The 27489-nt window shown below is 42.3% G+C and overlaps 2 protein-coding genes across 2 annotated transcripts in view; one reads left to right on the forward strand and one right to left on the reverse strand.

Moving 5' to 3' along the window:
- LOC311100609 (mitochondrial Rho GTPase 2-like) overlaps positions 1 to 23220 on the forward strand; it is a 70140-nt gene extending 46920 nt beyond the window's left edge. The window contains exons 12-19 of the mRNA XM_084141537.1: positions 149 to 233; positions 10010 to 10155; positions 17764 to 17864; positions 20262 to 20392; positions 20611 to 20691; positions 20771 to 20893; positions 21076 to 21278; positions 21473 to 23220. Of these exons, the coding sequence (XP_083997663.1) occupies positions 149 to 233; positions 10010 to 10155; positions 17764 to 17864; positions 20262 to 20392; positions 20611 to 20691; positions 20771 to 20893; positions 21076 to 21278; positions 21473 to 21590 (988 nt within the window). The 3' untranslated portion in view covers positions 21591 to 23220. The remainder of the gene's footprint in view (positions 1 to 148; positions 234 to 10009; positions 10156 to 17763; positions 17865 to 20261; positions 20393 to 20610; positions 20692 to 20770; positions 20894 to 21075; positions 21279 to 21472) is intronic.
- Positions 23221 to 25111: 1891 nt separating this feature from the next.
- Positions 25112 to 26456, reverse strand: LOC311100630 (histone H1.0-B-like). Its single transcript, XM_084141555.1, has one exon. The coding sequence runs from the start codon at positions 26231 to 26233 to the stop codon at positions 25637 to 25639; it is 597 nt and encodes a 198-aa protein (XP_083997681.1). The 5' UTR covers positions 26234 to 26456; the 3' UTR covers positions 25112 to 25636.
- Positions 26457 to 27489: the final 1033 nt, after the last annotated feature.

Below are 27489 nucleotides of genomic sequence, written 5' to 3' on the forward strand. Positions count from 1 at the left end.
TATTGTGTGTAGATTGATACAATAAAAAAAGTAACACATTTTTTTTTTTTTTAGAATAAAGCTGTAACATAACAAAATGTGAAAAAAGTCAAGGGGTCTGAATACTTTCCGAAGGAACTGTATATGGCTGTGTTCTATGTGTTGACAGGCTACGGGTGCCCGTGGGCTGCACCACCGAGCTCAATCATCTGGGTCACCAGTTTCTCCAGAGGCTGTTTGACAAGTATGACGAGGTGAGTGACCACCTCAGTGGCCATCAGGAAGTCCATTTATATCCATCTGTCTGTTTGTCAACAAAGCATTAAGCTGGTTATATTTAAGTGTAAAGAGAATACACCTCCCCAGTTTATTTTAATCCATTACAGTCTAAATATTTAGGATAAACGTATTTTTTGCCACCCATTCTGAAACTGACTGCAGCTCTTTAAGTGTTGCAGTAATTTCACTCGCTGTAGTAGCTGACGTGTAATGTGTTGTCATCCGTATACATAGACACTCTGGCTTTACTCAAAGCCAGTGGCATGTCATTAGTAAAGATTGAAAAAAGTAAGCTGCCCTGGGGAATTCCTGATTCTACCTGGATTATGTTGGAGAGGCTTCCATTAAAGAACACCCTCGTGCTTGTTGAATATCCTTCCCTATAAGTGTGCTGAAAGTCTGTTGTCAATTTGTTTACTATAAAATAGCATTGTATCTGGTCAATCAAATTCTTTCCAAAAGTTTACTAAGGCTTGGTAACAGGCTGATTGATCAGCTATTTGAGCCAGTAAAGGGGGCTTTACTATTCTTGGGTAGCGGAATGACTTTTGCTTCCCTCCAGGCCTGAGGGCACACACTTTCTTGTAGGCTTAGATTGAAGATATGGCAAATAGGAGTGGCAATATTGTCCGCTATTATCCTCAGTAATTTTCCATCCAAGTTGTCAGACCCCGGTGGCTTGTCATTGTTGATAGACAACAATCATTTATTCACCTCTTCCACACTCACTTTTCGGAATTCAAAATTATAATGCTTGTCTTTCATAATTTGGTCAGTTATACTTGGATGTGTAGCGTTGGCGTTTGTTGCTGGCATGTCATGCCTAAATTTGCTAATCTTGTCGATGAAAAAATCATTAAAGTAGTTGGCAATATCAGTGGGTTTTGTGATGAATGAGCCATCTGATTCAATGTATGATGGAGCGGAGTTTGCGTTTTTGCCCAAAATGTCATGTAAGGTGCTCCAAAGCTTCTTACTGTCATTCTTTAAATCATTTATCTTTGTTTCATAGTGTAGTTTCTTCTTTTTATTCAGTTCAGTCACATGATTTCTCAATTTGCAGTACGTTTGCCAATCGGTTGTGCAGCCAGACTTATTAGCCATTCATTTTGCTTAATCCCTCTCAACCATAAACATTTTAAATTCCACATCAATCCACAGGGATTTACAGTTTTTACAGTCATTTTCTTAATGGGTGTATGCTTATTAGTAACTGGAATAAGCAATTTCATAAATGTGTCAAGTGCAGCGTCTGGTTGCTCCTCATTACACACCACAGACCAGCAAATATTATTTACATCGTCAACATAGGAATCACTAAAAAATTGCTTGTATGACCTCTTATACACTATATTAGGCCTAGATATGGCTACTATATTGTGATCACTACATACGATGGATTTGGATACTGCTTTAAAGCAGATTTCTGCAGCATTTGTAAAGATGTGATCAATAGATGTTGATGATTTCATTCCTTTGCTGTTTGTAAATGCCCTGGTAGGTTGACTGATAACCTGAACCACTGGTTACAGTTTGAAGCTTTTTCTTGAGTGGGCAGCTTGATGAAAGCCAGTCAATATTAAGGTCACCCAGAAAATACAGTGGGGAAAAAAAGTATTTAGTCAGCCACCAATTGTGCAAGTTCTCCCACTTAAAAAGATGAGAGAGGCCTGCAATTTTCATCATAGGTACACGTCAACTATGACAGACAAAATGAGAAAAAAATATCCAGAAAATCACATTGTAGGATTTTTTATGAATTTATTTGCAAATTATGGTGGAAAATAAGTATTTGGTCAATAACAAAACTTTCTCAATACTTTGTTATATTCCCTTTGTTGGCAATGACACAGGTCAAACGTTTTCTGTAAGTCTTCACAAGGTTTTCACACACTGTTGCTGGTATTTTGGCCCATTCCTCCATGCAGATCTCCTCTAGAGCAGTGATGTTTTGGGGCTGTCGCTGGGCAACACGGACTTTCAACTCCCTCCAAAGATTTTCTATGGGGTTGAAATCTGGAGACTGGCTAGGCCACTCCAGGACCTTGAAATGCTTCTTACGAAGCCACTCCTTCGTTGCCCGGGCGGTGTGTTTGGGATCATTGTCATGCTGAAAATCTCACGATACATGGCCCCATTCATTCTTTCCTTTACACGGATCAGTCGTCCTGGTCCCTTTGCAGAAAAACAGCCCCAAAGCATGATGTTTCCACCCCCATGCTTCACAGTAGGTATGGTGTTCTTTGGATGCAACTCAGCATTCTTTGTCCTCCAAACACGACAAGTTGAGTTTTTACCAAAAAGTAAAATTTGGTTTCATCTGACCATATGACATTCTCCCAATCCTCTTCTGGATCATCCAAATGCACTCTAGCAAACTTCAGACGGGCCTGGACATGTACTGGCTTAAGCAGGGGGACACGTCTGGCACTGCAGCATTTGAGTCCCTGGCGGCGTAGTGTGTTACTGATGGTAGGCTTTGTTACTTTGGTCCCAGCTCTCTGCAGGTCATTCACTAGGTCCCCCCGTGTGGTTCTGGGATTTTTGCTCACCGTTCTTGTGATCATTTTGACCTCACGGGGTGAGATCTTGCGTGGAGCCCCAGATCGAGGGAGATTATCAGTGGTCTTGTATGTCTTCCATTTCCTAATAATTGCTCCCACAGTTGATTTCTTCAAACCAAGCTGCTTACCTATTGGAGATTCAGTCTTCCCAGCCTGGTGCAGGTCTACAATTTTGATTCTGGTGTCCTTTGACAGCTCTTTGGTCTTGGCCATAGTGGAGTTTGAAGTGTGACTGTTTGAGGTTGTGGACAGGTGTCTTTTATACTGATAACAAGTTCAAACAGGTGCCATTAATACAGGTAACGAGTGGAGGACAGAGGAGCCTCTTAAAGAAGAAGTTACAGGTCTGTGAGAGCCAGAAATCTTGCTTGTTTGTAGGTGACCAAATACTTATTTTCCACCATAATTTGCAAATAAATTCATTAAAAATCCTACAATGTGATTTTCTGGATTTTTTTTTCTTCTCAATTATTCTGTCATAGTTGACGTGTACCTATGATGAAAATTGCAGGCCTCTCTCATCTTTTTAAGTGGGAGAACTTGCACAATTGGTGGCTGACTAAATACTTTTTTTCCCCACTGTATACCTCTGTTGATGTCACATACCTTATCAAGCACTTCAGACGTATTATCCAGATACTGACTGTTAGCACTTGGGGGTCTATAGCAGCTTCCCACAATAATGGGCTTTAGGTAAGGCAGGTGAACCTGTAGACATATTACTTCAACAGTATTTAACATGAGATCCTCTCTAATCTTTACAGGAATGTGGCTCTGAATATAGACCGCAACACAGCCCCCATTTGGCTTTTCTGTAGATGTTATAACCATGTATTGCTACCACTGTATCATCAAAGGTATTATCAAATCAAATCAAATGTTATTTGCCACATGCACCTAATACAACAGGTGTAGACCTTACAGTGAAATGCTTACTTACAAGCCCTTAACCAACAATGCAGTTTTAAGAAAAATAAGTGTTATGGCTTTTTCTTATCTATTTTACATATCTCAGACTGGCCAATAAAAAGATTAAGATGGACAGTCTGAGATATGGCTTTTTCTTTGCAACTCTGCCTAGAAGGTCAGCATCCCGGAGTCGCCTCTACACTGTTGACGTTGAGACTGGTGTTTTGCGGGTACTATTTAATGAAGCTGCCAGTTGAGGACCTGTGAGGCGCCTGTTTCTCAAACTAGACACTAATGGATTTGTGCACCGGGGCCTCCCACTCCTCTTTTTATTCTGGTTAGAGCCAGTTTGCGCTGTTCTGTGAAGGGAGTAGTACACAGCGTTGTACGAGATCTTCAGTTTCTTGGCAATTTCTCGCATAGAATAGCCTTTTTTTCTCCGAACAAGAATAGACTGACAGTTTCAGAAGAAAGTGATATGTTTCTGGCCATTTTGATCCTGTAATCGAACCCACAATTGCTGATGCTCCATATACTCAACTAGTCTCAAGAAGGCCAGTTTTATTGCTTCTTTAATCAGCACAACAGTTTTCAGCTGTGCTAACATTGCAAAAGGGTTTTCTAATGATCAATTAGCCTTTTAAAATGATAAACTTGGATTAGCAAATACAGCAAACACAGGACTGATGGTTGCTGATAATGGGCCTCTGTACGCCTATGTAGATATTCCATAAAAAATCAGCCGTTTCCAGCTACAATAGCCATTTGCAACATTAACAATGTCTACACTGTATTTCTGATCAATTTGATGTAATTTTAAATGGACCAAAAAATTGTTTTTCTTTCGAAAACAAAGACATTTCTAAGTGACCCCAAACTTTTGAACGGTAGTGTACATGTGGGTAGAGTTAAAGTGACTATGCATAGATAATAAACAGAGTAGCAGCAGCGTAAAAGAGGGGATGGGGTGGGATGGGGGGGACAATGCAAATAGTCCGTGTAGCCATGATTAGCTGTTCAGGAGTCTTATGGCTTGGGGGTAGAAGCTGTTAAGAAGCCTTTTGGTCCTAGACATGGCGCTCCGGTACCGCTTGCCGTGCGGTAGTGGAGAGAACAGTCTATGACTAGGGTGGGTGGAGTTTTTGACAATTTTTAGGGCCTTCCTCTGACACCGACTGGTATAGAGGTCCTGGATGGCAGGAAGCTTGGCCCCAGTGATGTAGTGCCTTGCGGTCGGAGGCCGAGAAGGTTGCCATACCAGGCAGTGATGCAACCAGTCAGGATGTTGTCGATGGTACCGCTGTATAACTTTTTGAGGATCTGAGGACCCATGCCAAATCTTTTCAGTCTCCTGAGGGGGAATAGGCTTTGTCGTGCCCTCTTCACGACCACCTTGGTGTTTGGACCATGATAGTTTGTTGGTGATGTGGACACCAAGGAACTTGAAGCTCTCAAACTGTTCCACTACAGCCCCGTCGATGAGAATGGGGGCATGCTCAGTCCTCTTTTTTCCCCCCTGTAGTCCACAATCATCTCCTTTGTCTTGATCACGTTGAGGGAAAGGTTGTTATCCTGGCACCACACGACCAGGTCTCTGACCTCCTCCCTATAGGCTGTCTCATCGTTGTCGGTGATCAGGCCTACCACTGTTGTGTCGTTGGCAAACTTAATGATGGTGTTGGAGTCGTGCCTGGCCATGCAGTCATGGGTGAACAGGAAGTACAGGAGGGGACTGAGCACGCACCCCTGAGGGGCCCCCGTGTTGAGGATCAGTGTCACGATCGTCGGTAAGAGATGAGGACCAATGCGCAGCGTTGCAGACGAACATACTCTTTATTAGTGATAAACGACCAAAACAACAAAAACGATAACGTGACAGTCAACGGTCTAACACAAACCAACTAGAACAAGATCCCACAAACACGAATGGAAAACAGACTGTTTAAATATGGCTCCCAATCAGAGACAACCAGCAACAACTGACACTCGTTGCCTCTGATTGGGAGCCACTCTGGCCAACATAGAAATAGCACCCATAGAATTTACACCATAGAAACAAAACACATAGATCTACACACCCTGGCTCAACATAACAGTGTCCCCAGAGCCAGGGCGTGACAATCAGCATGGCAGATGTGTTGTTACCTACCCTTACCACCTGGGGGCAGCCCGTCAGGAAGTCCAGGATTCAGCAGAGGGAGGTGTTTATTCCCAGGGTCCTTAGCTTAGTGATGAGCTTTGAGGGCACTATGGTGTTGAACGCTGAGCTGTTGTCAATGAATAGCATTCTGATGTAGGTGTTCCTCTTGTCCAGGTGGGAAAGGGAAGTGTGGAGTGCAATAGAGATTGCATCATCTGTGGATCTGTTGGGGCGGTATGCAAATTGAAGTGGGTCTATGGTTTCTGGGATAATGGTGTTGGTGTGAGCCATGACCAGCCTTTCAAAGCACTTCATGGCTACAGACGTGAGTGCTATGGGTCGGTAGTCATTTAGGCAGGTTATCTTAGTGTTCTTGGGCACGGGGACTATGGTGGTCTGCTTGAAACATCTTGGTATTACAGACTCAGTCAGGGACATGTTGAAAATGTCAGTGAAGACACTTGCCAGTTGGTCAGCACATGCTCGGAGTACGCGTCCTGGTAATCCGTCTGGCCGAGCAGCCTTGTGAATGTTGACCTGCTTAAAAGTCTTACTCACGTCGGCTACGGAGAGCGTGATCACATAGTCATCCTGAACAGCTGATGCTCTCATGCATGCTTCAGTGTTGCTTGCCTCGAAGCGAGCATAGAAGTGATTTAGCTCGTCTGGTAGGCTCGTATCACTGGGCAGCTCGTGGCTGTGCTTCCCTTTGTTGTCTGTAATAGTTTGCAATCCCTGCCACATCCGACGAGCGTCGGAGCCGGTGTAGTACGATTCAATCTTAGTCTTGTATTGACTCTTTGCCTGTTTGATGGTTCGTCTGAGGGCATAGCAGGATTTCTTATAAGTGTCCGGGTTAGAGTCCCGCTCCTCGAAAGCGGCAGCTCTACCCTTTAGCTCAGTACGGATGTTGCCTGTAATCCATGGCTTCTGGTTGGGGTATGTACGTACAGTCACTGTGGGGACGACGTCATCGATGCACTTATTGATGAAGCCAGTGACTGATGTGGTGTGCTCCTCAATGCCATCGGAAAAATCCCAGAACATATTCCAGTCTGTGCTAGCAAAACAGTCCTGTAGCTTAGCATCTGCGTCGTCTGACCTCTTCCTTATTAACCGAGTCACTGGTGCTTCCTGCTTTAGTTTTTGCTTATAAGCAGGAATCAGGAGGATAGAATTATGGTCAGATTTGCCAAATGGAGGGTGAGGGAGAGCATTGTACGTTTCTCTGTGTGTGGAGTAAAGGTGGTCTAGAGTTTCTTTTTCCTCTGGTTTCACATTTAACATGCTGGTAGAAATGAGGTAGAACGGATGTAAGTTTCCCTGCATTAAAGTCCCCGGCCACTAGGAGCGCTGCCTCTGGATGAGCGTTTTCCTGTTTGCTTATGGCCTTATACAGCTCATTGAGTGTAGTCTTAGTGCCAGCATCGGTTTGTGGTGGTAAATAGACAGCCACGAAAAATATAGATGAAAACTCTCTTGGTAAATAGTGTGGTCTACAGCTTATCATAAGGTACTCTACCTCAGGCGAGCAAACCTCGAGACTTCCTTAATATTAGATTTTGTGCACCAGCTGTTGTTTACAAATATACACAGACCGCCACCCCTTGTCTTACTGGAGTCAGCCGTTCTATCCTGCCGATGTAGCGTATATCCCATCAGCTGTATGTTATCCATGTCGTCGTTCAGCCATGACTCTGTGAAACATAAGATTTGTAATTTATAAGATATTACAGTTTTTAATGTCCTGTTGGTAGGATATCCGTGATCGTAGGTCGTCCATTTTGTTTTCCAATGATTGTACGTTGGCTAATAGGACTGATGGAAGAGGCAGATTACTCGCTCGCCGTCGGATCCTTACAAGGCACCCCGACCTACGTCCACGATATCGCCGTCTCTTTCTCATGCGAATGACGGGGATTTGGGCCTTGTCGGGTGTCTGTTGAATATCCTTCACGTCCAACTCGTTGAATAAAAATCTTTGTCCAATACGAGGTGAGTAATTACTGTCCTGCTATCCAGAAGCTCCTTTTGGTCGTAAGAGACGGTGGCAGAAACAGTATGTACAGAATAAATTACAAATAACGCGAAAAAACATACATAATAGCACAATTGGTTAGGGGGCCGTAAATGGCAGCCATCTCCTCCGGCGCCATTCTTTATCTAAGTAAGCTTCAGAGATAGTCAGAATATGAATGTCATCATTTACTAGCAAGTTATTGATTTCATGAACCTAGTTTCTTAAGCTACATATGTTAATGTGGGCTATTTTTAGCACTTTTCTGGGATGCTTGATTGTTTTTATTGCTTTACTGGGAAGCTTATCAGAAGTATTTATGTTTGAGCTGATAGTGCAGGATGAGCTGCACACAGTGGACTTCCTACTAGGGCACACCGCCTCAGTGCTAACAATATAACTCTGCTTCATAGGCACAAGATTACTGTATACATTAGCTGTAGGATCGATAGAGGCATTCAGGGTAGTTAGGGGGACATAAATTAGGTTACTTACATTGTGACTGCGAACTCTACTTGAATAATGTACATTTGCTGCAGCATTACAACAACTCAGCGACACAATGGTAGGGATTATCTGAGCTGGGCTTGGGTCATTGATAAGTAATTGTCTCAACGCAGCCTTGAAATGCGTGGACAGATTCCAGGAGCCAAGATGATTTGGATGAACGCCATCATTTCTGTAGAGCATCTTCTGTTTCCAGAAGGTGTCAAAGTTATAAAAGTTATTCCAGCAGAGCTACAGTAATCTTTTAGCCAGGTGTGTAATGCCAGTAGCATGCTGAATCTTTCACACCGGCGGCCCAACGATGGTACCGGACCTGAAATAATTGGCTGCTTTTTCAAATCTTTCAGAGCTAGAATCAGTTCTTTAAAATCAATTTTCAGCAGTTCCAAGCTAGCCCTCCTAATGTCGTTTGACCCCACATGGACTACGACAGCGTCGGCTCTCGGAAGCTTTCGTAGAATGGTCAGAAGCAGCCTTGTAATGTAGGCGGGCCTGGATTCCCCAGTAGCTCGTGTAAGTTCGCTACTTGTTTTCTAAGAGTAGCCACTGTGCCCCTGTAGTCCTTTGCAAGCAAACCGTTGCTACATTGAAAGTCCGGGCGGTCCACATTCTCCCGGAATAAAGCTGTGTAATTCTCTCTTGGACAAGTTGAGAATTCCCTGTCAAGAAGAGAGACACGGAAGCCCAGCTAGCCTGAAGCCTCAAATTAAATAAACAAAGCTCCTGCACCATTGAAAACGTTTGTTAGCGTCCTCCATTTGAGGTTTCAGGCTAGCTAGGCTAGCAAAGCTATCTGGGCTTCTGTGTCTCTCTTCTTGACAGGGAATTCTCAACTTGTCCATGTGAGAATTACACAACCTATCAAAAACGTCAGGCAAAGGTAAGCCTACACCAAACACACAATGAATTAGAATTTTCTTTAAATTAACGATGTGAAAAATGTATGGCGGTGTAGAGTATTGTAACTCAGGCTAGTAAAACATGTTTCATCAACAACACACTCACATATACTTCCATTCATTTTTTCAACTGGTCCCGGGGGACCTTCAGACGAGTCTTGTGAGGCCTGTGGGCGTCCTAGAGCAAAACAACCGACATATAGGCGTTCGTGAGAGTCTCACCTTTTTAGCCCACAGTGTAGCCAGTGTAGGTAAACTGTTTGGACACTACAGATCGGCTGTACCGACTTCAGACGAGTCCCAAGATGCTTGTGGGTCGTAGAGCAAAACAGAGAACACCATTGTTGTTTGTGAGAGTCTCATCTTTCCATAGAGTCTGTAGGCCAAACCGTTCGGACGTTTTGGACGATTTTGTGAGAAGAACGATTTTCAGGATGTCTCATGGTCTGACAAACACCGCTCTAGCTCTGTCACCTTTCACTGCAGATGCGGAAGTGCGACATGAGCAGATGCCGTGGATTGAGACGCGTACAATGCAAAAACAAATCTCTCTAGCTTAAACTGACGGATGTGTATCATGCTAATTAGATCTCCACTAGGGTGTGGGCAAACTTTAGGGGGTTAATTAAGCATTAAAACCAACCCCCCACTCTAACAGCATGGTTTATGACTTAATGGTGTATTTTATCTCTATAATTATTTATCTTTACATCAGGATAAGGACTCTGCCCTCTCTCCTACGGAGATCAAGAATCTCTTTAGTGTGTTTCCCTACATGCCCTGGGGCGCAGACGTCTACACAGCGGTCTCAACCACAGACGAGGGCTACATCTCTAATCATGGCTACATGTGTAAATGGACGTGAGTAATGACCCTTTTCCCTTTGTAGCTATCATGGTATGTACAGTGAGGGAAAAAAGTATTTGATCCCCTGCTGATTTTGTATGTTTGCCCACTGACAAAGAAATGATCAATCTATAATTTTAATGGTAGGTTTATTTGAACAGTGAGAGACAGAATAACAACAAAAAAATCCAGAAAAACACATTGATTTGCATTTTAATGAGGGAAATAAGTATTTGACCCCTCTGCAAAACATGACTTAGTACTTGGTGGCAAAACCCTTGTTGGCAATCAGAGGTCAGACGTTTCTTGTAGTTGGCCACCAGGATTGCACACATCTCAGGAGGGATTTTGTCCCACTCCTCTTTGCAGATCTTCTCCAAGTCATTAAGGTTTCGAGGCTGACGTTTGGCAACTCGAACCTTCAGCTCCCTCCACAGATTTTCTATGGGATTAAGGTCTGGAGACTGGCTAGGCCACTCCAGGACCTTAATGTGCTTCTTCTTGAGCGACTCCTTTGTTACCTTGGCCGTGTGTTTTGGGTCATTGTCATGCTTAAATACCCATCCACGACCCATTGTCAATGCCCTGGCTGAGGGAAGGAGGTTCTCACCCAAGATTTGATGGTACATGGCCTCGTCCATCATCCCTTTGATGCGGTGAAGTTGTCCTGTCCCCTTAGCAGAAAAACACCCCCAAACCATAATGTTTCCACCTCCATGTTTGACGGTGGGGATGGTGTTCTTGGGGTCATAGGCAGCATTCCTCCTCCTCCAAACACGGCGAATTGAGTTGATGCCAAAGAGCTCGATTTTGGTCTCATCTGACCACAACACTTTCACCCAGTTCTCCTCTGAATCATTCAGATGTTCATTGGCAAACTTCAGACGGGCATGTGTATGTGCTTTCTTGAGCAGGGGGACCTTGCGGGCACTGCAGGATTTCAGTCCTTCACAGCGTAGTGTGTTACCAATTGTTTTCTTGGTGACTATGGTCCCAGCTGCCTTGAGATCATTGACAAGATCCTCCCGTGTAGTTCTGGGCGGATTCCTCACCGTTCTCATGATCATTGCAACTCCACGAGGTGAGATCTTGCATGGAGCCCCAGGCCGAGGGAGATTGACAGTTATTTTGTGTTTCTTCTATTTGCGAATAATCGCACCAACTGTTGTCACCTTCTCACCAAGCTGCTTGGCGATGGTCTTGTAGCCCATTCCAGCCTTGTGTAGGTCTACAATCTTGTCCCTGACATCCTTGGAGAGCTCTTTGGTCTTGGCCATGGTGGAGTGTTTGGAATCAGATTGATTGATTGCTTCTGTGGACAGGTGTCTTTTATACAGGTAACAAACAGAGATTAGGAGCACTCCCTATAAGAGTGTGCTCCTAATCTCAGCTCGTTACCTGTATAAAAGACACCTGGGAGCCAGAAATCTTTCTGATTGAGAGGGGGTCAAATACTTATTTCCCTCATTAAAATGCAAATCAATTCAAAACATTTTTGACATGCATTTTTCTGGATTTTTTGTTGTTGTAATTCTGTCTCTCACTGTTCAAATAAACCTACCATTAAAATTATAGACTGATCATTTCTTTGTCAGTGGGAAAACGTACAAAATCAGCAGGGGATCAAATACTTTTTTCCCTCACTGTATCTCGGTGCACATGTCTGTCAATCAGTGTGTGTATGTCAGATATGGGGGTATTTCTGTCTAGAATTTCAGTATAATCAAGTCAGTGAGAGTAAATTAATGTGTAAGGGTATCTAGGTTAGATCAGTGATTGTTCCAGTCATAGAGATCCTATTAAATTGCTTGAAGGGCTATGTCATAAACCCTCAAAGTTCCAGAATGGGGTGAAAATGGCAGCCATATTAGTCAATGGCAGCCATATTGGTCAGGGAGAAATCCAAACCATTCTAATTGGAATGAATGGCAGAAGGGGCATAATCCTGATTTTACTTATGCAGAAAAATAAAAGTAAGGCATGTGATATAATATAAGGCATGCATGGGCGGTGTGTTCAATAGGGCGATATGGGCGACGCACTGCCAAACGGGAATAGGAAGGGATTTTTTTTTCTAATCAATTATATCATGGCAACAGTAGTTCAGTGTTCACGTCTGATCTACCAGCCACTAAATGTCCAATCAGGCTAAAGTCGTGCTTCAAATGTCCCCGCCCGTTTTGGGGCGATTTCAGTCAGGTTGAAAATCGCCCAGAAGTCTCTCATAGCCTCTAATGTAAAATATTTTTTTTTCAAATTTCTGAGCTTTTAATACATTCTCTATGGGTGTCTGAGGGCTTGCACTTACGCGCTTTCGTCATACGTAACGTAACGTAACCATGAACGGCAGACAGCAACGCTTGGACAGCGACTGGTGTAACCGACATGCACCATCTTTCAGAAAAGATTAAGAAAAATGAGCTGTCAAAGACCCACATTGATAGCTGTTTGAGATTGTCTGCTTTGGTGAGAGTGAATATTGCCACTCAACTGGATGAGGGATACAGGCTAGCTGTCCGCCGCCACAACGATGAGGTTAGCAACAGCAGAGTCGTGAACACTGTCTACGAGAATCGAGACGACCTCATAGAATGTTTTGAAGCCATCCGGACGGGTTCATTGGGTTCATTTGACCAGCCCACCGTACCAGAAGCTACAGAATAAGGACATCGATGCTGTCTTTATCAAACGTGCCCTCGACAGCTTCGCAAGCAGTGTGCAGGCCATAAGGTAAGATAAAGATTAAACAATATCATTCGATCTTTCTCAAAGCAGAGCTTTATTTGAAAATGTATGCATGAAAGGAGACTGCATTTGTGTTTGAAATTACATTATTGTCATTATATATGGCCAGTGGTGTAATCTATCTTATTTTATATACTATGTGTACTGTACAGTGGTGCTCATAAGTGTATGAACACATTCTAAAGCTGACTAAAAAGAGGAATAAAAAAATAAAAAAATCATCTTTTGGAAATTGATCTTAATGACTTAATTAAAAAAGTTGGAAAATCCAACCTTTAAGGACACCAATTTTCTTTTCTTTTTTATTCCTCTTTTTAGTCAACTTTAGCATGGGATCATAAGCTTATGAGCACCACTGTATACTGTGCTGAACATCCAGGCTATGTGAGACACAAAGGCTAACTTAAACACTAAAGACTTTATGCATCCCTGCCCATTTTAAGTGGAACTGAAGTATTTGTACTATACATGGATACATTGCATATACCTGTGCATCACATAGACAACAATACTGTACAAAGCCAACAAACACATTGGTCTGTTTGCCTTCAGGGACTCCTCTCAACAGCAGCTGCAAGAAGCAACAGGAGCCAAAAGACCCAGAACAGCTTTGAGAGAAGAGGAGAAGCAGAGGCTGTCTGAAGAGGTCTGCAACACCATCCTGGATCACACCAAAGAAAGGTTCTCTTTCTCTGGCCACCTTGTGAGTGCTACCTTACTGCAAGCAGACATGTTTGAAAGGTACTGCCATTCAAAAAAATAAAAAATCTGTTCATGTTCATTTTTACAAATCTATACAATTGGCCAGAATATGGTTGTTCATATTTACAAATCTATACAATTGGCCAGAATATGGTTGTTCATTTTTACAAAGCCATACATATTGTTTATGCAGTGTTGAGGAATGTGAAAGAACACCCTTGATTATTTTTACTGTGATAACTTATTTTGCTTTTGTAAGCCAACACTTTTGAGATCAGTCAATAAATGCTTCTGGTATTGACTTATATGCTGCCCCTGTCTTCATGTTGTTGCTGGACATATCTTTTTAAAAATGTGTGTAGGTCACCTAAATCATCAGAAAAATTGCCCCTCTTGAGAATTTTTTCAGGAGCCGCCACTGAAGGCATGCAATATAATGCCTATTTTTCACAACAAAATGACTGGTCATGCTTATCGGTCTATAGGTTAATTTGCATAATTTAGTGGAGTTATATTGCCGCGTGTGTACAGTATATTCGTATTTATCACACGCGTACAGCATACAGATACAGAGCCCGAATGGAAAATGTGTCAGACAGCGTAAGAGCTGCTGCTACAGCATCTTGTGGTGCTTTCAAGACAACTGGGAACTCAGAAAAATAAGAGGTCAAATCATGACATCCGTGATCTTCAGGTCGGAAAGTCTGAGCTCTAGAAAGAGGCCCAAGTTTCCGAGTTGGAATTCCGAGTTGGATGACCGTACAAAATATTTTTCCCAGTCGGAGCTTGTTTTTTTCCCTAGTTGTCTTGAATGCACTGAAGTCTGAGATTTCCGAGTTCCCAGTTGTTTTGAACAAGGCATTAAAACGGCAACGGAAGGCATACTTCATCAGCGCATCACACACCACTTTGCAATGAGCTTGAGGCAGTATGCATAATTCCACTGAAATAGCTAGCAAGTTTACTAGATAGCTACAGTAGTTGCCTTGGTAACCAAACAAACAGACTTGCTAGTTTAGCTAACCAAACCATCCGTCCTAGCTTGCTATTAAGAAAATCGAATTCAACAATGCCAAAAGTCGATTTTGAAAACTTTTGCTTTCAAAAGCTGCTCAAAACATAGAACATGTAAGAATGAACTATAGCCATTGAATTCTACCATGCTAATATACTGTGCGTTATAGGGAAATAATGCATGCTCTAGAATGCCGTTCAAGCCAATCAGAAACTAGTATTCAACAATGCCATGGTATTCAGACCCCTTGACTTTTTCCACATTTTTGGTAGGTTACAGACTTATTCTAAAATTTAGTAAAAAAATAAATAAATACATCTACACACAATATCCCATAATGACAAAGCAAAAACAGGATTGTAGACATTTCTGCTAATTTATTAAAAATAAAAACTGAATTTTCACATTTACATAAGTATTCAGACCCTTTACTCAGTACACTTTGTTGAAGCAGCTTTGGCAGCGATTACAGCCTCAAGTCTTCTTGGGTATGACGCTACAAGCTTGGCACACCTGTATTTGGGGAGTTTCTCCTATTCTTCTCCGCAGATCCTCTCAAGCGCTGTCAGGTTGGATGGGGAGCCTCGCTGCACGGCTATTTTCAAGTCTCTCCAGAGATGTTCGATCGGGTTCAAGTACAGGCTCTGGCTGGGCCACTCAAGGACAAGCCACTCCTTCGTTGTCTTGGCTGTGTGCTTAGGGTCATTGTCCTATTGGAAGGTGAACCTTCACCCCAATCTGAGGTCCTGAGCGCTCTGGAGCAGGTTTTCATCAAGGATCTCTCTTTACTTTGCTCCGTTCATCTTTCCCTCAATCCAGACTAGTCTCCCAGTCCCTGCCGCTGATAAACATCCCCACAGCATGATGCTGCCACCAACATACTTCACCGTAGGAATGAAATTGGCCAGGTGATGCCTGGTTTTCTCTAGACGTGACGCTTGGCATTCAGGCCAAAGAGTTTAATCTTGGTTTCATCAGACCAGAGAATCTTGTTTCTCATGGTCTGAGAGTCCTTTAGGCTTCCATCTGGGCACTCTACCATAAAGGCCTGATTGGTGGAGTGCTGCAGAGATGGTTGTCCTTCTGGAAGGTTCTCCCATCTCAACAGAGGAACTCTGGAGCCCTGTCAGTGTGACCATCGGATTCTTGGTCACCTCCCTGACCAAGGCCCTTCTCCCCTGATTGCTCAGTTTGGCCAGGCGGCCAGCTCTAGGAAGAGTCTTGGTGGTTCCAAACTTCTTCCATTTAAGAATGATGGAGGCCACTGTGTTCTTGGGGACCTTCAATGCTGTAGACTTTTCTGATACCCTTCCCCAGATCTGTGCCTCCAAACAATCCTGTCTGAGTTCTATGGACAATTCCTTCGACCTCATGGCTTGGTTTTTGTTTTGACATGCACTGTCAACTGTGGGACCTTATATAGACAGGTGTGTGCCATTCCAAATCATGTCCAATCAATTGAATGTACCACAGGTGGACTCCAATCAAGTTGTAGAAACATCTCAAGGATGATCAATGGAAACAGGATGCACCTGAGCTCAATTTTGAGTCTCATAGCAAAGGGTCTGAATACTTATGTAAATAAGGCATTTCTGTTTTTATTTTTTAATACATTTGCAAAAATGTCTAAAAACCTGTTTTTGCTTTGTCATTATGGGGTATTGTATGTAGATTGATAAGGGACATTTTTTATTTAATCCATTTTAGAATAAAGCTGTAATGTAACAAAATGTGGAAAAAGTGAAGGGGTCTGAATACTTACCGAAGCACTGTAGTTATAGTTGATAAGGAGTGTAAAGAATTTGAAGTTAGGATAGCCTGAACGTGAAAGTTGGTTTGGTGTCTCTAGCTCGAACGGTTCAAGAGTTATGATTGGTGAGTTATATTATGCAAATGTTTGTAGTTGATAGAAGTTTGAAAGAATTTGAAGTTAGGATAGCCTGAACGTTTTAAAGTTAGTCTTGAAGCTTAATTAACCAAGGAGCAGGACCATTTTGATTAGCTACTACTGTATTCCTATGGTTCTCATTCAAACCCATGTTAATTTATGCAAATGTTAAATGGTTATAGTTCCAAAAGTATACATAGTATCAAATATCCTTTGACAACCCATATAAGTTGGACCAGTCTGAACATCTCATTGTTGGTTTGGTGTTGATGGCTTAAACAGTGTAGGAGGAGATAGGTCTAGAAGTTTAGATTTGTTTTTACAATTAAAGTCTATGGGCCTTTTTTTTGCCATTGAAATGCATTGGGAGCTCATTTAAATATTGTTATAGTTCAAAAAGTATAAATGCTATCAAACATATTTGTTTCAAGCAATCAAAGTTGGGGCAGTCTTGACATTTGGAAGTTGGTTTCGTGTTAATCCTTTAGACCCCAATAGAATTCTAGAATGTTGCCGTGTAGCTCAGTTGGTAGAGCATGGCGCTTGCAACGCCAGGGATGTGGGTTCGATTCCCACGGGGGGCCAGTATGAAAATGTATGCACTCACTAACTGTAAGTCGCTCTGGATAAGAGCGTCTGCTAAATGACTAAAATGTAAATGTAATTACTGAGAATATTCAAGATTAAACTCATTTTCTCACACATTTCAAACAAACACATAGCTCAAAAACAAAGGACAAATGACAATTACAAGTTAACATCGTTTTAAAGAGCACAACCTCTTCTTTAATGACACCACATTCATGTCAATAGGAATAACACTAATTTTGTCTTCCATTGTGTAAAGACGCTCACTATCAGAAAATAACTGTGTGTGCTATGATATGATACAATATCAGTACTTTTGCATTTACAACTTGTCTAAGTCCTATCATCAACTGATTTCAGCCAGTGTATGGCTGTGGATTGACTGCATTGTTTGATTGAATGTTGGCATATTGGCAGTTAATTAGAAACATTTATGGGATCATTCCTCTTAAACTGTCTGGCTTGCTAGCTAACAAACATACAATGCAGATTCTTCAAATTCATTATTTGACACAATATCTTATCACAGCACTGGCAAACCATGGTTGACCAACTCCCTGACCAAAATGGCTGACCTTTATCCCATCATAAAAAGGTTCATGTCCGTTTTAGTATTTGAATTCCTAATTATGTGGTTCCTATTCTGTTCTCTATCTTCACTAATGTGTCTTCCCTTTGTATACAGGCTTTCAGCATACCTTGACATCCATCGCTGCCTGGAGTACTTGGGATACCTGGGCTACCCCATCCTTACTCAGCAGGACTCCCAAACCACTGCAGTCACAGGTGTGTGTCTGCACACATGTCAACACATAGACCTATAAACCTGTAAACTAGAACCTATAATCCTAGTGCCGTAGTAAACCTCACTCACTGTAGTTAGAGGATTATAACTATAATCTGATTCAGTATAGGTCCTACAGACAGAATTATATATAGTTTGTATGCCTTCTGTGGATGTACAGTCATGGTCAAAAGTTTTGAGAATGACACAACTATTAATTTTCACAAAGTCTGCTGCCTCAGTTTTTATGATGGCAATTTGCATATACTCCAGAATGTTATGAAGAGTGATCAGATGAATTGCAATTAATTGCAAAGTCCCTCTTTGCCATGAAAATGAACTTAATCCCCCAAAAACATTTACACTGCATTTCTGCCCTGCCACAAAAGGACCAGCTGACATCATGTCAGTGATTCTCTCGTTAACACAGGTGAGAGTGTTGACGAGGACAAGGCTGGAGATCACTCTGTCATGCTGATTGAGTTAGAATAACAGACTGGAAGCTTTAAAAGGAGGGTGGTGCTTGAAATCATTGTTCTTCCATGGTTACCTGCAAGGAAACACGTGCCGTCATCATTGCTTTGCACAAAAAGGGCTTCACGGGCAAGGATATTGCTGCTAGTAAGATTGCACCTAAATCAACCATTTATCGGATCATCAATAACTTCAAGGAGAGAGGTTCAATTGTTGTGAAGAAGGCATCAGGGCGCCCAAGAAAGTCCAGCAAGCGCCAGGACCGTCTCCTAAAGGTGATTCAGCTGCGGAATCGGGGCACCACCAGTGCAGAACTTGCTCAGGAATGGCAGCAGGCAGGTGTGAGTGCATCTGCACGCACAGTGAGGCGAAGACTTTTGGAGGATGGCCTGGTGTCAAGAAGGGCAGAGAGGAAGCCACTTCTCTCCAGGAAAAACATCAGGGACAGACTGATATTCTGCAAAAGGTACAGGGATTGGACTGCTGAGGACTGGGGTAAAGTCATTTTATCTGATGAATCCCCTTTCCAATTGTTTGTGGCATCCGGAAAAATGCGTGTCTGGAGAAGACAAGGTGAGCGCTACCATCAGTCCTGTGTCATGCCAACAGTAAAGCATCCTGAGACCATTCATGTGTGGGGTTGCTTCTCAGCCAAGGGAGTGGGCTCACTCACAATTTTGCCTAAAGAACACAGCCATGAATAAAGAATGGTACCAACACATCCTCCGAGAGCAACTTCTCCCAACCATCCAAGAACAGTTTGGTGACGAACAATGCCTTTTCCAGCATGATGGAGCACCTTGCCATAAGGCAAAAGTGATAACTAAGTGGCTTGGGGAACAAAACATTGACATTTTGGGTCCATGGCCAGGAAACTCCCCAGACCTTAATCCCATTGAGAATTTGTGGTCAATCCTCAAGAGGCGGGTGGACAAACAAAAACCCACAAATTCGGACAAGCTCCAAGCATTGATTATGCAAGAATGGGCTGCCATCAGTCAGGATGTGGCCCAGAAGTTAATTGACTGCATGCTAGGGCAGATTGCAGAGGTCTTGAAAAAGAAGGGTCAACACTGCAAATATTGACTCTTTGCATAAACTTAATGTAATTGTCAAGAAAAGCCTTTGACACTTATGGAATGCTTGTAATTATACTTCAGTATACCATAGTAACATCTGACAAAAATATCTAAAAACACTGAAGCAGCAAACTTTGTGAAGAGCAATACTTGTGTCATTCTCAAAACTTTCGACCACGACTGTACAATGACTCTGAAAGTTTAACTTTGAATATGCAGTTTGACTGGTGTGGAGACTGAATGTGTGGTTTAGTTAGTATATGGGCTGCTAGCACAGAATTTACACATTTGAGGATATCAATAATAATGCCATAGTCGCATCCTTCAATTGGTCAATTAACCTCAACCGACCTCCCAGTGAAATCTAATGGGATTGTTTGAAGCTAAAACCTGCATCCACAAGGGTGCTTAAGGAACGCTGGTTGTGTGTGTGTGTGTGTGTGTGTGTGTGTGTGGGTGTGTGTGTGTGTGTGTGTGTAAAATTGAGGGCGTGGCTGCATGCTGTAGCAGGATTAGGGTAGGGTGATGTAATGTAAGAGTCTCATTGGCGCTAATGCTCTCACACACACTCAGCCTGTGCGGTGGAGGTGAGCAGGTTTAGCTGACCCTGCTATAAAATTGGGAGTGGGCCAAAAGCTCAAATGATTCCAAAACTCCCAAGGTTACTCTTAACTCCACCACCTTAGATCAGATGTTGCATTCCCCTACATTAACCAAGGGGAAATATGATTGTTTTAAATGCTTTGATAGTACTCCATCTTATTAATCAACGGTTCCCTGTGTGTGTGTGTGTGTGTGTGTGTGTGTGTGTGTGTGTGTGTTGTCCGTATGTGTGTGGCTCTGCAGTGACGCGGGAGAAGGCCGTGGACCTGGAGAAGGGCCAGACTCAGCGGTCAGTGTTCCTATGTAAAGTGATTGGACCGCGGGGGACTGGGAAGTCTGCGTTCCTCCAGGTCTTCCTTGGCCGAAACACAGTGGTACGGTCGTCACACTATTGTTTGCCTAAATATTATTTCGACTAAATAGCGATACAGAATTCCTTGAGGAACTGTTTAGTACTTTACTCTTCATTGTAAGACCATTCTGCATTATTAATATGATGTGTTCGAGCTGAGAAATAATGTTGAAAACCTACCTTAACTACAAGCATTACTACAGCTAATGATGAGGGTAACGGTCTGTGTGTTTATTTCAGCGAGAGGAGCATTCCACCGGTGCCTTTTCCTTCTACACCATAAACACTGTCCAAGTTAGCAACCAGGAGAAGTTCCTCATCGTGAGTACATCAACTCTGACCCCTGACCTTTGGTAGAGTAAAGTAGCCTCACCTCCCATCTGTCGTCTTTCCCTGGCAGCTCTACGAGGTTGACGTGGAAACTGAGTTCCTAAAGGCGTCGGATGCGGCGTGCGACGTAGCATGTCTCATGTATGACACAAACGACCCCCACTCCTTCGACTACTGTGCCAGTATATACAAGGTGAGCAGCATCTCATGTCTGCTTCAGAGCTTCTCTGGTTTTCACAAAGGAACAGAATGTATTTCAATGAAATGATCAGGAATCTGTTCTTCAATGTTCTTTACTCTTCTTCTGTCCTTCCCTCTTTCTCTTCACCACACCCCATTTCTCTTCATCCACCTATATCTATGTCTTATCTGTAGCAACACTACATGGACAGCAGTATTCCCTGTGTAGTGGTGGCCTCCAAGGCAGACCTCCCCGAGGTGAGACAGCTCCACGGGATGACCCCGGCAGAGTTCTGCTACAAACACCGGCTGCCTCCGCCACTCCCCTTTTCCGGCCTGTCCCTGGACTCCACCAGCAAGAACATCTACACCAAGCTGGCCTGGGCCGCCATGTTCCCGTACGCATTAGTACACTGACGGTCACATTTGGCTAACAGTTATCTCTGTTTATCACCATTTCATCTATAGTTTGGCGTTTCAGTGTTGAGAAACTAGAAATTCATGTCACTTTTTAGTTTATACTCTGTAGTGGTCTGTACCTTTATGCTGTTTAATTTGTCAGTTCATTGATTACTTTGTCTCCCCCCCACAGACACCTGAACGACTCCGACATAAGCAACACCTCCTTCTGGCTGAGTGTGACGCTGGGAGCAGCAGTGGTCACAGTCCTAGGCTTCGCCTTCTACAGAGCTTTCGCCCGACATAAATAACTGGGGTCCTGACCGGAGCCCCACCCCCCTCTTTTTCCCTCAACCCCAACTCCAGACCAGCCTTCAAAACCAACACTCCACACGCACTCCAGACCAACCGTCTAGAGTCAAACTAGCCATCTAGACAAACTAGCCGTTTAGACCTGACAGACAAAACTCATCCATTTTACTTCATCGTTATTTACACACCAACCTCTCCTATTCTGCTATTCCAGGCTACTCCAGGTAGTCAGGTCTTCTTCGCTGACTAATTATCTTAGTCAAAATGGAGGCTTGTGACCATTTTCTTTCACCCTCTCCTGACCTCCTACCTTGCTTGCTCTGCCTTATGGTGTCAAATTCCAGGCTAAGGAGGTACCCTCCCTGTGCTCAATGCAACGATTCCCCCAAGAGCTGCTACAAATATATGGGTGCTTTATCAAATGAGGATATGCAGATACAAGGAAGGCACAACATTTCAAATATCAAACATATCAAACTTCAGAAAGGCTGGTGCTGTTTAGAAACCAAAGGGCAACATGGCGAATTCAAACAGTCCATATCACGAACCGGGGGGGGGGAGTGAAGACAGGGTCCGAATGCATCTGTCAAGCAGCCCCAAACCTTAGAACACCAGCTATGGAGGAACCTGCTGCAAGGATGTAACCGAGCAACAGACACTCTGGGAAGGCACATCTAGCTCAATGCTGGGCAGTTGCTGGAAGTCCCAAAAGGAGCCCCGCGAAACTAAAGACTTGTCTTCCCACTGAACACGACACTGAGATAGACTTTCAGACCTGATTTGCCAAATACAAAAGCCTCCATGTTACGGACAGTAACGGTAAAATACATGCTATCACTCCTTTAGGTTCTGCTATACTAGGGTTGTGGGTGAAATGAACTAAACAAACTAGATCCATTTATTAATGTACTGTTTATTTTTGATTTTAAGAGGTTTGTCCTCCGATAGCACCAGTGGTGGCTTGCCAGATAAGAATTGTGGAGGAAGCAATGTCTTGTTGTGCATAAAGAGAAGTTATTATATTGTATTGACTTATGAAAAAGACACACTGAAGTCTGTAATGCATCCTCCTTACTCAAAGAAATCAGTAGTGTTAAAACATCCGAATCATTTTGCTGTCATTCTTATTTCATGATATTGTGTGTGTGTGTGTGTGTGTGTGTGTGTGTGTGTGTGTGTGTGTGTGTGTGTGTGTGTGCATACATGGATCTGTGTGTCAAGATTTTGATTGTATGACTTAATTTGGCCTTTTTTTTTTTTTTAAGAAATGGACAATCAGTCATCTTTATTGGTTGGTTATTTTAGTTGGGGACCTACTATTACCACAGAATAAGTAGCCTAACGTTCTGTGACTGTTACACTTTGGATCCTATTGATTTGAAAGTGACATAAAACAACTAAAGTCAATTGCTGAATAAAGAAAAATGAGGATTGTTGACCGTTTTGCCAAACATGTATCCGTGACTGTTATAGTGGGGATATTTGTGTGTGTTGGTGTATGTGTACACTGGTGCTTTGTGTTCAATGTGTGATCAATGTCCAAAGGCAAATGGATAATGTCCAAAAATATCAAATAGATTGTGTGCTAAACTACACACAATTGTACAGGTTTGACATAAATGTATTGATAATATGTTTGATGATCTGGCCTAACATAATGGTGTGTCTGGTTATGCTTTCTTGTAAGGAAACTGAATGTATCACAGAACTCATGTGCAATAAGTTCTGAGATGCCCTCTACTTATTTTTATTTTTTTAAGTGTGCTCTTTTGCACGTGAGCATTCAGCATCACCTGAATTTAATTAGGGCATTTTGCAGGTAGACATACTATACCGGCATGTCACGATATTGTGACCAAAAAAACGTTAAAAAGGTTTTGTGTTTACATTTTGTTAAAACATATTTTATATTTCGAATGGACTTCTGTCTTGTTTGCCATTTTGGACTGCGGAATGCAAAATAGCTGTTGCCAGGTGACAAGTTGAACTCATAGGCTAGGCCTACTCTTACCTGTCACCAACCAAGACTGCTTACCTTTTTTACAAGCAGTAAGTAGAAGAAGTGAATAACTGAAATATTGATGTTCAAAGTGAAAAATGAATAGAAAATAAATGTAATGGCGAATTTCCACCGGAGACTTACCTGTGTTTTACCAAAAAGGTTCAGACTTTATGTTTACACCTCCACAGCTCGGCTCCAGTGTCTCACTAGGCCCATGGCCTCAATGGACCTGCTCTGACTTGGGGCCAAGGCCACAGGTACTTTTCAGATGTTATTTACATAAAAATGGCCATATGTGAACATGGGATGTGATAACACCTTCTCAAAAAGCAACTGTCTTGATGATGCAGAGGATGTTGATTCTGGAATTCTGCACGCCCCAGATCTTTAGTGTCGCATTCCTGATGGAAACCCAGTTCCCGAAAAATTATACTAGAGCTTACATTAACATAATCTCTGTCGACTCAACTAACTAGTGTGGGGCAAGTCTCAGTTGGAAATGGCCATTAGACTACTTTGAAGAAAAGAACGTTTGTATATTCTTGTCCTTTTTAAGGTTTCTAACTGCTACCCCTGTAAACAGCTTCAACAACATGGTGGGAAAGAAAATACGGAAAGCAACCAGGAGATGGAAGTATCGAGGTCGAGTTAACTTCAGGTAGGAAAAACGGTTTTCTTTAGGGGGAGGCTTTCTCCTTTCCAACTCCCATCTGCACTGTACAGTAGGACAGAAAAAAGCTATAGCTGAAAACGGATGCTCTGCTCAACAAAGAATTATGCTTCACCTATTGCTCAGAGCTATGTCCAGTCATCAATACAGAGAAAGATGACTGAGCTACTCAGTTCCTGACCTTTTAGATAGGGTCCTTGGGCTTGGTTCAGGATTTAGAAAATGTGCATTCTTCGAAGATTGAGAACCTTGAGAACATAAAGAATTAGAAACTCTAGTTTATTAACAACACTTCTTAATATCTGTCATATTTGTTGGTAATTGATCGGCATTTGTCTAAAACTTGAATAGCCTTATCAGTTTGTGTAGGTAGAACGTTGGTTGATGTCTTAAACGTGATGCCCTATATGTTGTCAATTCAAGAAGAAAAAAAGCCTTGAAGTGGGCATATTCTAGGATTCTAGTTTTTTTTTATGCGACCATCTTATTTCATCATATAGGCTAGGGTATTATTAGGCCTAATGTAGGCAATAGTTTCAGTCAGGCCACATAAACGATTACCAATTTGGATATATGGGCACTTTACTATCCAACAGTCGAACAGTTAAACTGGTTGCAGATGTCAAGGAAGCTCTCTTTTTGACTAATTCAATATGCGTGGAATTGAGTTACTCGTTATTTCATTACTCAATAGCCCTTCAATTACTTTATCTGTGCATTTCATTCAAATGAGGGTTGACAACTGCATTTGTAGACGTGTATGCATGCATAAAACGCGACTAATACGTTGACATATTTAGAAGATGAGAAAATATTATTGTATTAACAGTTTCAAAAGTGATGCAATACATAGTCTGCAGTTTATTACAAATAGACTTAATTAATGGAACATGGCATGGTTGGTTTACAAAAAAGTAGCATAGAGTCCGCATTTGGAGCCATACCATCCCTTGAAAATCTTGCTGACGTCCGTGCCTACACAGTTCTATACATTGTGTAGCTCAACAATGCTCACTATTGAAACAATTGTATTTTCAGAATGACCTCGTGCACAGAGAACAGTAACTATTATTCACTTGTTCCAATAGCCTAATCAATAAAAATTCCAGATTAGTGTCACATTCATTTTCTAACAGGTCCATATGTTACAGGTTTCCAAGGATCGGAGAGAAATAATAAATAGTAGCCTAACAATTAATGCTGTTACATAAAAATGCTTTAATTCCAGACCCACTTTTTACAGCATCATATAGTGCAATGGAGTGGAAAACAATTGGTAAAAACTGATCAATTCGCATGAGACCATACAAAAATAATATTACATATACAGACATTTCCTCAAAGTATTTACAAGTCTCTCTGAAATGTCAATTTTACTTTTTCTTTGCGGCTTTCTTGGCTGCTGCCTTGGGTTTGGGTTTTGCAGCTTTGGCCTTCTTGGGTTTAGCTGCCTTGGCTGGCTTCGCCACCTTGGTTTTCTTTGCCACTTTCTTGGGCTTTGGTGCCGCTTTCTTCGGGGACTTTTTCACTTTCTTCACTGTCACTTTTGCTTTCTTGGCTTTTGCTGGTGATTTGGCCACCTTCTTGGGCTTTGCTACCTTCTTGGGCTTAGCGACTTTCACAGGCGACTTCTTTGCTTTCACAACGGCTTTAGCTTTAGGTGCGTTTTTGGTGTCCTCTGCTTTAGCCAGTTTGAAGGAGCCTGACGCGCCGATGCCTTTGGTGTGGCGCAGGACCCCGCCACTCACCATCCTCTTCAGAGACAGCTTAATCTGGGAATCGGCATTGTCTCCCACTTTGTAGTGGCTCTTGATGTACTTCTGGACAGATTGTCTGGACGCACCTCCACGGCTTTTGTCTGCCTGGACGGCCGCCATAATCATATCCGAGTATTTCGGGTGTGAAGCAGGTTTCTTGGGTGCCTTCGCCTTTTTGGCCTTTGGGGCTGGAGCTGCCACCGTCTCTGCCATTGTTGACTCTTAAAATTGGTTGAATATGCAGGTTCAGTTCAAGTATTCCCGGCAAAAGTCTGTCACAGAGCGTCACAAGTTTCTAAATTAATATTTCCAAACGTATAATATTCCAGGAAAGGTCCGGGTTTGCGAGAACACAAAGCTTATAATAAAAAAGTTGAGAGTACTGTATGTTTGCCACACACGATGGAGCGTCACTGCTGATTCTCTTTTAATGTATCTTATTCTACAAGCGCGCCTCTGACGTTATGAAGCCTAAGCACGGACGTGATTGAGAACACCAACTGCCAGCAGCTGATCCAGCAGGCTCCATGGAACTCGCGCAGTCCTGTTTGTGTTTCTTCATCCTCGAACTCTTGCTAAATTTAAAAAGTCTGGCATTGCATATGTCTACAAAACCGCATGGCTTGAAAGTAGACCATTTGGGCTTCATGGTCATATAAATGTTTTTGTATAATTCGCTGACCGATAAACTTTTATTTCCTGAAAACCTACCCGAAGCACTGCGCGTTGTGATCAATTTTGCAGAATTCCTATTAAATTGACCCAAACAGACGGAACCGAAGATAAAAAGGACAAATGCATAAGGAAAACGAATCAATACTTTAACGAATGCACATGGGTTGACCAATGCAAAAACTAGTTTTTGCTTTTAATACACCGAAATAATTTTCGAACTAACACAGCCCGGCCATTGACTTTGAGTGACGTGGTTGAGATTATTTAGTGTTAAACCTCCTATAAATTAAATGACAGACTATCAGATGTATGGGTAAAGCATCTGTTGTTAATATAGATTTATGTAGGGTTTAGTGGAATGTTTTGATGTTTTAAGGCGGAATTATAAATAAACAAACGGACACTATGCTCCTCGCGACTGTGCTCCTTTGTCAGGAAAGTTGCCAACACCTCCAAAGATCTGGTTCTCTGATAATAATTCACGAAATCTGTCCAGATTTTCATAAAATAAACATGATTGTCTTATATTTGACGGGGTATTCTCTCAAGTGTGAGTGCGACAACTATCTATATTTAACCACCCTATCATTTAACATAGGGCGCATTGATGACATTCTTTTGTTCATTGGCTGGTAGACTATAGGAGAGTCGACTGAACGACATTACTAATTTACGCGTGGATCATCACATATTTTCCATGGTTATACATGTATAATGCGCAGTGATATAGGCTACATTTGTTACAACAGGAAACATTCCGATTGGTTGTTTTTATTTTAGATTTTCATCTGATA

Source organism: Coregonus lavaretus (genome assembly GCF_964263955.1).
Source record: "Coregonus lavaretus genome assembly, chromosome: 25".
Taxonomy (NCBI): Eukaryota; Metazoa; Chordata; class Actinopteri; order Salmoniformes; family Salmonidae; genus Coregonus; species Coregonus lavaretus.